Source organism: Fundulus heteroclitus, chromosome 3, assembly GCF_011125445.2.
Source record: "Fundulus heteroclitus isolate FHET01 chromosome 3, MU-UCD_Fhet_4.1, whole genome shotgun sequence".
Lineage (NCBI taxonomy): Eukaryota > Metazoa > Chordata > Actinopteri > Cyprinodontiformes > Fundulidae > Fundulus > Fundulus heteroclitus.
In genome coordinates this window covers 8,816,530-8,828,884 of record NC_046363.1, presented here as the reverse complement: position 1 = coordinate 8,828,884, position 12,355 = coordinate 8,816,530, and the positions used below count along the sequence as shown (strand labels likewise).

General features: G+C 43.2%; 1 protein-coding gene across 1 annotated transcript; it reads right to left on the bottom strand.

Moving 5' to 3' along the window:
- Positions 1–1,607: 1,607 nt before the first annotated feature.
- tent5aa (terminal nucleotidyltransferase 5Aa) lies at positions 1,608–6,188 on the bottom strand. Its single transcript, XM_012872979.3, has 2 exons — positions 4,921–6,188; positions 1,608–4,053 (listed from the first exon to the last, which is right to left on the bottom strand). Exons 1-2 carry the CDS (start codon positions 5,362–5,364, stop codon positions 3,274–3,276), a joined length of 1,224 nt encoding a protein of 407 aa, XP_012728433.2. The 5' UTR covers positions 5,365–6,188; the 3' UTR covers positions 1,608–3,273.
- Between the last annotated feature and the right edge of the window lie 6,167 nt (positions 6,189–12,355).

Sequence of the window (12,355 nt, the reverse complement as noted above, 5' to 3'; positions counted from 1 at the left end):
CATTGTTGTACAGTGCCGCAGAGCACGGACCTGCAAGTCACTCCTCTGACGGCTCAGATTAATAAGCTGTAAATACAGCTTATGAGGAGTAATATCATTATCACACCTTCTATATTTAGGACTGCGTCACACAGGGAGTCTTATACTCGTGTTTTTCCCTCCACAGCCATTTAAACCGAGGACAGGTTATCATGTGACTTGTGTGACAGTCAGTTTTATCTCAGCCACAGATCCAGGAGGCAGTCGGACCGGGTACGCAGTGCTGATCGCTCATCGGACGACCCATTTGCCGTATGCCTAGGCTGCCTGGGTGGCTGTTAAAAGAGAATTTGATGAGCGCTACACTTTTTTTGGGGGCTGCGTGCAAATCCCCACATTCAACAGCAGCTCTTTCTGGCTGCAGTGGGGCCAGTTCTGGACTGCGTTCTGGCAGGACCTTCTGGACCCAGAGCCACTGTGTGGTTTTGTTTTCCAGGGCAGAGAACCCACCTGAAAATCCTTGCACAATTTAAATCACTGGAAAAAAAAAATGATCGTACAACTTGTGTTGTTTTGGCGCAAGGGTTTAGAATCACACAAATGAGTCATGACAGACATGATGAATGTGGTTTTAAGATTTTTTTTATTGAATAAAACATCTTTAACCTTTTGACCAATTGAACACATTACATAACAAAACAAAACAAAAAAAACAGCTATCGAGAACATATCCTTAGAAGCCCAATCACAGATTCAAAAGCACTGCAACATTTGCAATGTCTGAAACATTTATCAGAAGTACAATCATAAAAATATATTTATACAAGACAGGGATCTTTCTGAACATGTGGTTTGTAAAAGTCTGCAAAAAATAGAAACTTGAGACCCACAATCTCTAACACAAGGTGGCAACCACTAGTTGACAGGCAGACTGGAGCTATAGCTTGCTAATCAGCTGTTAAAACTTCATTAAGTGCAGACTGACGAACATCGCCTTTACAATCTATCAACGTGTGCAGCGGCCGAGCCGAAGCCACGGATCAGAGCTGGAACGTAAGCAAAGGATGAAGTGTGTTTTCAGAGACAACATCGTTGATGCACGGGAGACAGCCTGCAACTCTGTGGCTAAAATTGAAGTTTGCACACGTTATTTGCCATTTTGGAAAGCTGCAAAGCGGTTTGTTTTTAAGCAGAAGTGAATTTGCGCATTGAAATGTGTCGCTGTTATATTGGTCTGATGCAACATTGTAATCTTAAGTGTGATGGTTTGTATTAGCTGGAGGTGGGAATAAAATCGTAATTAACAGAAAGAAAGGCTTTAAAACATCATCTGTCCATGTTAATCTATATAAGGTGTCTCCCTTAGTGAACCGAGTTACAGAACAAAATGAACTTTTCAATAAAGTTTGAATTATATATATATATATATATATATATATATATATATATATATATATATATATATATATATATATATATATATATATATACATATAATTGGACATGGAATGAACAGTGAAATGAACACCGATTAAAGTTATCTAACTGAAGAAAGACAGATTGTAACTCAAAATGTCTTGCAGCTGATTCGTGGCATTCTCTTTAGTTTCCACACTTCTTGTGTTTTTTTTCTTTTTATTAACATTCTTTGAAGCAGAGCAAATGCTGAAAATAGACCATTCTAGTTTTACCATAAAGGTTGCGAGCTGCTACGAGTTGCATTCTGAGTGCAACGGTAACACGTTCTACAGCTAAGCGAGTAAGCCCTAAAGAGATAAACCCCATCACCAGCTGCACCCATCTCTCCAGCCCGATCACTCTCCCCCCCTCTGGCTTCCTTTCTCTGCCGTTTCTCTCCTTCTTCAATCAACTCGGCGCGCTCGTCGGCACATTGTTATGCTTTAGGGGTACGGTTGAAGCGGTTTTTGGCACCACGACTCCTGAACCCTGAACCTGAGGACCCGACCCCGGCTGACTTTTCCCAACCCTTCGGCAGCAGCTGAAGAATTCCCTGCGAGGGTGTTACAGCAAACAGTAGCTCTTGATCTGAGGTGTCTCTGGAAATATCCATCCATTATGGGTTATTAAAGCCTGGGGACCACACACAGCAGGGTCTCTGTCAGACCCCCCCTCTGTGTTCCTGGTCTGCTCTTTCTTGGACTAGGGGGAAAGAGAAGCACCACTGGACAACATTCACAGAAGATAAGATACTAGTTGGAGTTGTTTAGTTGCTGATGATCTGACCTTTCTCCATACTGCTGCAACAGTATTCAGACAGGATATCGCTCGCTGAGGATAACATCTTGAATTTTGAAGAATGTAAACATTACGAAATACCTTTCAATCACATACTTGGCTACTACTTGAATGAAAAAAAAAAAAAATCCACACCAAAAGCACGGTGCTCTTTTTCATCTCAACACTGACTGTATGATATCACATATACATTCAGAAGCATGGGCGTGTTACCAGAGTGGGGTCACATGGCCTGCTCTCGAGCTTTCCTCGTCCGCTCAGAGGCAAGAGGCACTTAGAAACTAATATAGGTTCACATATACAAACCAATATGACAATAGCTTCATATTTGTGTTCAGTCTTCCCAGGTTGAAAGTTGGGTCGTAATATCAGAAGTGGTCCAAAAAAAAAAAGATTCTTTGGTTGCAAAGGTGCAAGGCGGACATAGTCAACCAGCCAAAAAAGGCAACAGGCTTCGGTTTAGCTAACGTAAAGAAGCTTTCTTTCCCTGGAGCTTTGCACGCTCACCTCCGATTTCATCCTGAACGTGTGCAGGAGTGTGTTAATTTGCACTGAGCAGACCACCCATAAAGCTTTGCTGGAGGAGCCGTCAGCCTCAGGACACCGATGCAGCCGTTTCGGCCCGCCGCCTAATTAGTTTGTGACAGATTCGATCAGTCTCTGAGACAGTTCTGCTGCTCGCTTTGAAGCAGGCACAAATTTGCATTCAGCCGTCGCTTGAAATAGACCCAAAATTAGCCGCTCGAAAACCTTCCCCCTGTTTGGCCTCGGTAAGATGAGGTGAGCTTGGCGTTTGAAGAAAAAAAAAAAAAAAAAAAAAGTGTGTTATTTGCACCTGGAAACACCTGCAACTGTTCTGGACGTGTCATTCATACTTTATGTATGAACTAAAACAGAAGCTTTGATGCAAAACATTAAAAAGAGGACTCTCTTCTGTCAGCTGTAAACGCCCTGGACAGATCTGAGGCCGCGACAGTGGCGCTCACTCCTGTTTAAAGAAATCAGACTCCTGCCCTCCTCCTCTCCTTTAAGGTTGACTCAGTTACAGGGCAGCCATGTGGAGTACGCAGGCTGCTGGCAGGCAAACACCGGCTGCACCTGCGCTATGTAGTAGTTACTGAAGTTACCGTCTGCCACATAAGGAGCAGGCTGGTAGTAACATGTCACATTCGCCACGTTTGGGATGACGTTCTGCTCCGCAAGGACTCGCACTGCCAGCATGGCTATGAGCCCAAGGGTCTGCCGCCTCTCATGTCCCATCAGGCACACGGTGCTCTCGTTGACCACTCCGTGGAGGGTCATCAGGTAGTCGTACTTGCGGTCCTCCAGGCCTACAAAGTGGTTCTGAAGATAGGACTCCAGCTTGCGCTGCTGCTCTCCGATGTCGGGGAAGTCGATGAAAAAGCGGGAGCACATGTAGCGCTGCAGGGACTTCATCTCGGACTCCGACGCCGGCCGGAAACCCCTCACCAGCAGGTGACAGTACTTCAGGAGGCCCCCGCCCCGGATCTCCTCGGGGTTCCTGGTGCAGATGATCTTGTGGCACAGGTGGTCCAAGGCCTGTCCGAAGTCGCCGTAGACGCTCTCGCCCACGATGGTGGGGTGGAAGGTCTCAGACATGGGGTTCTCGGAGCACTCGTAGAACAGCAGCAAGGAGTCCAGCTTGATCTGGAAGGAGTCCACGCTGAACTCGAACTGCCGCCGGAGGGAATCCACAAACTTCAGCTCCACATTCTTCCCCCGGTTGTTGGAGAGCGAGATGAGGCTCCAGCGGTCCGAGTCGTTGTTCACCTTCACCATCTTTTGCACGTAGGCCTCCTGCGTGTTCGTGCCGGGGAGAACAGCAGGGGACGAAAAAAGACAACATTAACACTGACAAGCAACCAAAAATCTACGAGACAACCACATTCAGGCCTAAACTTTAATTATGTAAAAATGTTTTTGTTTGTGTCCTGTGTTTTATTGTAATTAATGCTTTATAATTGGACACATCATTATTGCAGATTTATTTTTAGTTACTATATATCAGTGGCGATACAAAACGCCTTTCAATACACTGCACTTCCACGGCTGGGTGGGAAACCCCTTCTTTCTGGCTTATCTCTACCCTCTCAACCCATTGGTTATCGCTCAAAAGCTCTACTTTGCTAAGTTACTATGAAATCAATCCAACTAACATTTTATGGACCTATAGATAAACCTGTTGGACAGTTTTTCTAAACTACATTTTTTTAAACTTTGTTTTGCTATTTTCAAACCAACACAAGACAAAAATCTACCCTTCTAAAAAACCAGCTTGCGCACTGGGCCCCTATTGACATCCCATAAGGCATAGGGTGGCTGACCTGGGGTTTTATCTCTGTGCTTACTTTCTTTTCTCTTTGTTTGCTTAATATCAAATATGTATTCTGCACAAGTGAATTTGAAGGCAAAATGTTTGAGTCAGCCGGCCAACTCCTCCCTAAGCCTTTTGTGACGTGATTGACGCAAATAGAAACAACAGAGAATTACTTTATTTTACTGTGCGCTTTCTTTTAAATGTGAGTGGTTTTTTTTCTTAGTGCGTGTGAAATTCTGCAGTGGAAATTCATACTTCTTTAACCAGTTGTGTTTTTTTTTTTTATCATCAATGTGAATTTGTGAATGAAAAAAAAACAAACAGCACTGTTTGGGATCTTTAAGTACCTTCAAAGTCAGCGGGGTTATTTTCTCTTTGTTCACACAGTCGGGTAAAAAATCCAGGAGGCAGTCCAACACTATGTCTTTTACAGTCTGGAATTCGCTCTCGCCCTTCATGTCCGCGCAGAATATGAGGTCCAGGTCCTTGTAGCCCAGGCCGCTGTCCTCGTGCAGGACGTGGCTGGCCGCCGAGCCGTTCAACCGGACGTCCCGCACGTGGATCTGCTTCTCCTCCATCCGGCTGCGCACCACCTTGACGATCTGCCGCGGCTGCATCTCCAGCGTGGGGAAGTTCCCCCGGCCGTGGATCGGGATGGTCTCGGTGAGGATGGCGTCCAGACGCTGTACTTGCTCCCAGCTGAGGACGCTGACGCTGCTGCTGCTGCTGCTGCTGCTGCCCTCCGCGTCGCGCACGCCGCCGGGGTTGGAGCAGCTGTCGTCCTCGGACATGGTGGTGTGGAGCTGGTGAACCAAAAAAAAAAAAAAAAAAAAACCTTCAACGATTTGAGGGATAAAAAAAAAAAGTTTTCTCAACGATGGTTACAAAAATGAGGCAAAAACACGTGTAGGTAAAGGTGTCGGTGATATAAACTGCATCAGGGCTACTTGAAATGTCCCGGATTGAGTGTAAACAGCTAAAAAAAAAATATATGAGGGGGAAAAAAGATTTATAAAAAAACAACTGTTGATAGTGATGGCCGCTGCAGTAAGTTAGTAGTGATCCAGTTGAAGAGGAGAACCGCTGCGCAGAGTTGAGGAAGAGTTGAACAGCAAATGTGAGAAGAACCGACTCCTTGCTTCAAAACCTTTGCCCCGGTGTGGCCGTCAATGCGTCCGTGTGCCGCGCTTCACAGTCTTTGAAGGTCGGGGATGATCCAACTGGGGGGCTTTGCCTTTCTGGCTGTGACTCCATCGCCCAAAGGCACGCCTATGATTTGGCGAATTTGCATGAATAAGCTTCTCTTCGCGCTGTGCTCTGGCCCAGTCCTCCGACGGTCAACCCCTCAGAGGAATCTTGTGGATTTTTACGCACAGCTCATGCATCATTTTAATGTCTCCCCCGCTGCCAGAAAATCATCCCTATAATACAACTCGTGTGCGCCTCGTCTGCTGCAGACTGCTGTGCTCTGACTCTGCTCAGCTTAACGTTGTTTTCCCCCCTCCCGCCCGTAACCAGTCCCGTTTGACGCGCAGCAGCCAGCGCGCTCTGGAGGTGCAGGGTCTGAAGTCTGAGGATATCAGCTGCGTCTCTGCCCGCCCCTCTGTCAGCCTGCGGCTCCACGTTATAATACCTGATAAGCAGCTGCAGGCTTTAATGCTTTTTATCAGCACAACGAAGCCCTTATTTAGAAAGAGGGGACATTGCAGAGTCAGTCGGGGAAATTAATTTCCAAAGGAACAAGATGTTTCCTTTGATTTCTAGCGTTTGTCTAATTAAGAACAAGTCTACCAAACAACTGGATAACACTCAAAAATGATAATTACGACTCTGAATGTTAGTACCTGTTCTAATCGCCTGTTGCTTTTTTTTTTTCTACAGTTCATGTCGTGTCCTTATGTCGCCCCCTGTGGGCTCGCTTTGGTCTTGTAATGAGGTAATAATACAGGAGAGTCTGTGACAACCACAAACACAGATGTACAGTCCAGATTAAAAGAAGGTACACCCTTTTCATGTCTGGGTCACGACGTATTAAATACGGTGTGCTCTTTACCAGGATCTATACTTATATAAATCCAACTCCAAGAGCACCAAACCACATAAAACAGAGTCCACGGAGCCATTATTCATTAAGCAAAGCTGAGGCCAAAATGATAAAGCTGTACCTCGAAAAACTTAGTACAACATTGCTACTTGAACAGGAATAGCAGCTGCTAATCAAGCAAATTTGATCAAAAGATCCCCAATAAGTGTTGGTGATCATAATGCCAGTATGGAAAGCAATGAGCTTTGCAAAGCTGATAAAGAAATCAAAAGGGAGTGGATGGAAATTTGTCGAAAACAAGTTGGAGGACTGATAAATGTATGGAGCTTGATATTGCATTGAAACAAGACTGTATTTAGATTTTCCCTTGCAGATTTTGTTTGGGTTTTGTGAAATAATTTGGCTCAAGTGCAAGCTGCCATAAGACTCCTGGACAGGTGTTGAAACGTTTCTAGAAAAACTGAATGAAGTTTCGGTTGCCTCCGATTTATACTGTTTGCTAAAATAAATGTGTTTTATTGTACTCTTTATATGACAATTTTAGCACCTGGTACAGACCAGGGGTCTCATTGATAAAGCTTGCATACGCACAAATCAGGGACTGAATCCTGTGTACGTCACTTTCCACCCAAAGGCTGTGATCTATAAAGAAACAGTTGACCCCAGAATGGGGGGTCCCTCACGGATACTCTGACACCTGCATACCTTAATTTTGGAGGCAGGGAAAATAGGCAGCGCTGCGATAGACTGGCGACCTGTCCAGGGTGTACCCCGCCTCTCCACCATTGACAGTTGGAGATGGGCACCAGCACCCCTCACGACCCCACAAGGTATAGACGTGTTAGAAAATGGATGGATGGATGGATGGAAAATTGGCAACACAGATGGTAAAGTGGTGAACTGCAGCCACAATGCATCATGGTTCCTCTCAGATGTTCAATTTGACTCCATATCAGACTAGATTGACTTTACTATAAGCATTTAAAAAATGCCTGCGCTGCTGAGGCACAGCTTTATATTACATTACAACTTTAAGCCAGCTTCGATCTTAAATCAAAGTCTGCACATTTCATCAGAGCCTTCTACCGATTACATTTTTTTCAATTCGATTTTATTGATATGTCATCTAAAGGCACTTTACAAAGTCAATTCAATCCAATAATCCAGACAGATCAAAAAAAAGTTTATCAAAGAAAATCCCACAGATTGCATGAAGTCATTGACTTGTAGCATTCACTCCTCATGAAAGAGTGTGGAGCCACAGTGGAATGTCATCTGTATTGTCGACGGCTTTGCAGCAATCCCTCATACCAAGCATGCATGTAAGCGACAGTGGAGAGGAAAACTCTCCTTTAATAAGAAGAAACCTCGAGCAGAACCAGGCTCAGTGTGAACGGTCATCTGCCTCGACCGACTTTGAAAAGACAGAGCAGAGACACGAAAGAGCACAAAAGCACCGATCCACAAATCTTTTCCATGTTAGAGAGGGTAATGGCAGATGATCTGCTCCCAGGATGGTGTCACAGCTAACAGAACGCCAGACCAGATGTACCTACTATGAAGAGAATAAAGACAGAGAAAATATAAAGTTAAAAGTTGAAATAACAACAAATAATGCAAAACAGGAGAACAGCGATAGAACTTAGCAGAGTGAGAGAAATAGACCCTGATGTCCTCCAGCAGCCTAAGCCTATAGCAGCATAACTACAGAGATAGCTCAGGGTAACCTAAGCCACTCTATTAGCTTGGTTAAAAGGAAAGTTTTAAGCCTAGTCTAAAAAGTACAACTGAATTGAACTGAATTTATTTTGAAACCTAAATCTAGAAAAACGGTAGCTTTAATAATGACAACAAATTTCCTATAGTAGATAATAAGTTGTCATGCAGCTATAAACATGTTTCAATGAGGCAGCCTGAGGGAAAAATTGGTCGTTTGTATTTACAGTGACCCAACAAAACGAGTTGCTCTCAGACGCACCTCACAACAGAGGGAAAAGAGGGGCCGTTTCGCAACAATAACGATGAATTCGGACCAAAGCAATGCAGTTGCACTTTATTTAGACCACAGCTGGATGATTTAAAAGGAAGGCATTGAAAAGCACGGCACGTCCCCTTTAAGTCCAGCCTTGGACTGGGCTACTGTAAGGCCTTCCGTCTTACGGTCCACTCAGAGGTGGACTTGCGGTTGTGCTTGAGATAATTGCCCCGACACTCTGATCATCAGAGTGGTTTAGGGGAAATGTGAGAGAAGTCTTTGCATTCTTCCCGGTAAGCAATGGTTTTTTCCTTTGAATTTCCACTATGCGCTATTTTGGCCCAGTCTTTTTCCTGTCGTTGTGTAATAAACACACATGTTCAATGAGGCCTGCAGTACTTTAGATGCTGTTCTGGGTTCTTTGTGACTTCCTGGATAAGTCATCAATACTCTCTTGAAGCAATGTTTAACCTGGGAAGGTTCATTACCGTTCCATGTTTCCTCTACCGGTGGATCACGGTTCTTACTGTGGTTCACTGAAGACCCAAAGCCTCAGAAATGGCTCTGCAACCCAACTGATCAACGTCAATAACTTTTCCATCTCTTCTTGAGTTTCTTTCAACTGCCGCATGGTGTGTTGCTCGCTTCTTGAGATATTTTAGCCTGCTTCATGTTGTCAGAAAGAGTTTATTTGGGCGAGTTCTTGATCGTACAGGTCAGACATTCTTCAGTGGCTGTGGCTGAGGAGATTGACGGCGAAATTCTTTCGCAGTCTCCTCCGTTCGGTAGCATCTGTAATCTTTGTTTTATTTTTCTGACTTTATCTTGGCTCGTGTCAGACAGGTTGAAAACAGGTCTCTGAAACGGAATCCCACATCTGGAAATGTCCATGGAACTATTAGTCGGTTACAGTGGACCTGAAGCGGGCTCATCAATGTGTTTCCCAGGCGCGCAGGCACGGCTGCTCTGAACGGGACTCCGAGCCAAATGAAAGCCCCAGTCAGAGACAAACAGCAGGTACACAGGCAGCGCCCCGCTGATGAGATGTTTTGCGTAAATACAGCTTGGCACCTCATTACTCATCGTGAAATGGGTCCTTCATGTCCTGCAGATCATTGATAGACAGGAATGAGACGCTGTCGTCTGGAAATTAAATGGAATCTTCACTTTTTCTCTCCCTGCTAATTTCTTTCCCAAGCAAATGAGTTTATGTTTTTCTACAAGAAAAGGAAAGGCAAGATTTAAAAAAAGAAAAGAAAAGAACTTTCCAAAGCCCGGCTTGCTTTGCCCTTTGTAGAGGGCCTTATTCTATTCGTCGTAAAGCAATCTTTTACAGTCGTAAATTGTGTCCCTTGAGTCTTTGAAACTTTGTCTGGACAGTTAAGCCCAGTAAGAAGAAAAAGAGAAAAGAGCTGCTTTGTTTTCCAGTTATTTATCTTCTTGTGTGAGTCACAGTTATTGACCATAAAGTTTCTGTTTGCTGCCGCCTTTGAAGTTTTCTTCATTGGATCAGCGTCCTGTTATTGATGAACAGACTTCAGGACTGACACTATGGAAAGTATTTCTAGAGCAAATTCAGCGTATCGACCTAAACATTCATTCATTGACAGTTAATTTAGATTCAACATTGCGCTGTTAGTTGAGCTTGACTAGTTGTTGTTTTTAACAAGAATGAAAAGATTAAAGACCAGGTTGCCCTTTCATTTGAAGCTGTCAATCAAATACTTCACATTTTCACAAAACACTACCTGATTATATTTACACAGCATTGGGAAAAAATATTCACACCCTTATATCCTTTTCATATTTGTCATGTTACATCTTTCACATAGTTCAGTGTGCCTGGATGTGACAAACCAACGAAAAGTACTGCTGGTAATTGTGAAGTTGATGGAAAACAGGATTTTCAACATTTTCTTTTGATTTTTTAAGAGTCTGAGAAGTGTTGTGTGTTGTTGAATTTGGCCTCCGTGAGCGAATAACTTTTAGAACCACCTTTTGCTCCAATTAATGTGAAGGTTTTGTGTGGTATGTCTCTTCCAGCCCCAAAATGTTCTTTGCAAAATAGCTCAAGCTAAATCATTCAAACACATGTTTGATTTGAAGTAAACCCTTCATTCGCAGCCGTGGCTGTGATACTACAGCATGATTCCACCACCACCGTGTTTCCCTGCTGGGATGGAGAGGGACAGCTTTAATCATTGTATTTTGTGTTTAGGGAAAAAATAATCTGTTTTGGTGTCATCTGAGCAAAACACCCTGTTTCACGTGTTTTCTGCGTTCCCAACATGGTTCCTATCTTTATAGCTTTTCTCATGCAACCCTTCAATTAAGGGCAGATTCGTGGAGGATAAAATAGCTGACCTGTCACAGATTCTCCCACCTTACCTAGGGATCTGTGCTTAATGCATACATTCCTTAAATGTATGCATTAAGATTAAGATGTCCAATTTTTTTATAACTTAACCATGCTTTATTCTTCTGTATGTATGTATTTACCATGTTCACTAGTCTATATGATGCAGCTTGTTTAGTAATGTCTTCCAGTAAACCTCTGAGGCAGAACATCCGGGATTTATACTGAGATTAAATCCCACACTGGTGGGCCGCTGTATTTTCTGATTATAGTCCCCCTGTGTGTCATAATTAGGAGATTTCTGTAGGCAATGAGCTGCACTGGATTATTTTTTGGGCCCTGTGAAGGGGTGGCGACCTATCCAGGGTGTGGCCCGCCTCTCGCCCACTGACCACTGGAGACAGGCACCAGGGTACCCCCCATGTTACATGGATAAGTGTGCATGAATAATGGATAATAGATGGATGGTATCAGAGTGACAGGTGCTCAAAAAATTCACATAATTTCTAGGCTTTTCTATGTCAAAAGTTCTAAATCATGTTTCACTAACCTTCCAGTCCACAATTAAGTGTTCTTGATCAGCCACATAAAACTTCATTTGTGCACATGTGTATGTGTGGTTTAACATGACAAAATCTGAAATAGTTTGCACATTTAAAATCATCCATCCATCATTTCATGTAAACCGGAAGTTAAAGAGGTCAAGATTCCACCTCCTATTTTTTTAACCAATATGTAGAAAATTACTTCCTGTCATTTACGTGGTCAGCTTGTGTCAGCTTAAAAATTTACATTCTGACAGGTGAACACTCTCAAACTGGTAGTAAAATGTAATTTATTCGAATCAAAAACCGAAACAGATAAGCCAGAGCTCATTAAGTCTGTCCATCTCTTCTCTTCGCTTAACGGTTAGTGTCAGAAGCTCAGTTTATCTTTATGATTACTGCAAAGTTGTAGGAAATGCACAGAGACAGAATTTCATACATAGATGCATTTGCAAACAAGAGCAATGCTAAACCTTCGCTAAGTCTTTTGAAAATGTAATCCTGCAGACAAAATAAAGAACACTTTTTTTTTTTTTTTTTTGCAAAGATGAGCCTGGACTTGAAAGCTCAAGAATGCTCATCTTGGTGACATTCAGGATAATCATCTAAAGAGCATTCCATTACATTGATATGTACTCTCAGGGTATAAACAACTTACCCTTATACTTAAAAAAAATGCGAATGGGGAACAATTTTTGTGTTTAATAGTTACAAAAGTTGTTTTACAAAAGCTGTTTATATAAAACAGGGAGTCACAGTAGCATCAAATGCAGTTTTAAGTGTTTAATCATATGCTCAATCCGGGAGTGTAAAGTTATTGTGCTCCTTGACTGCTTCTGGTAGACATGATCATTCTTTGGCC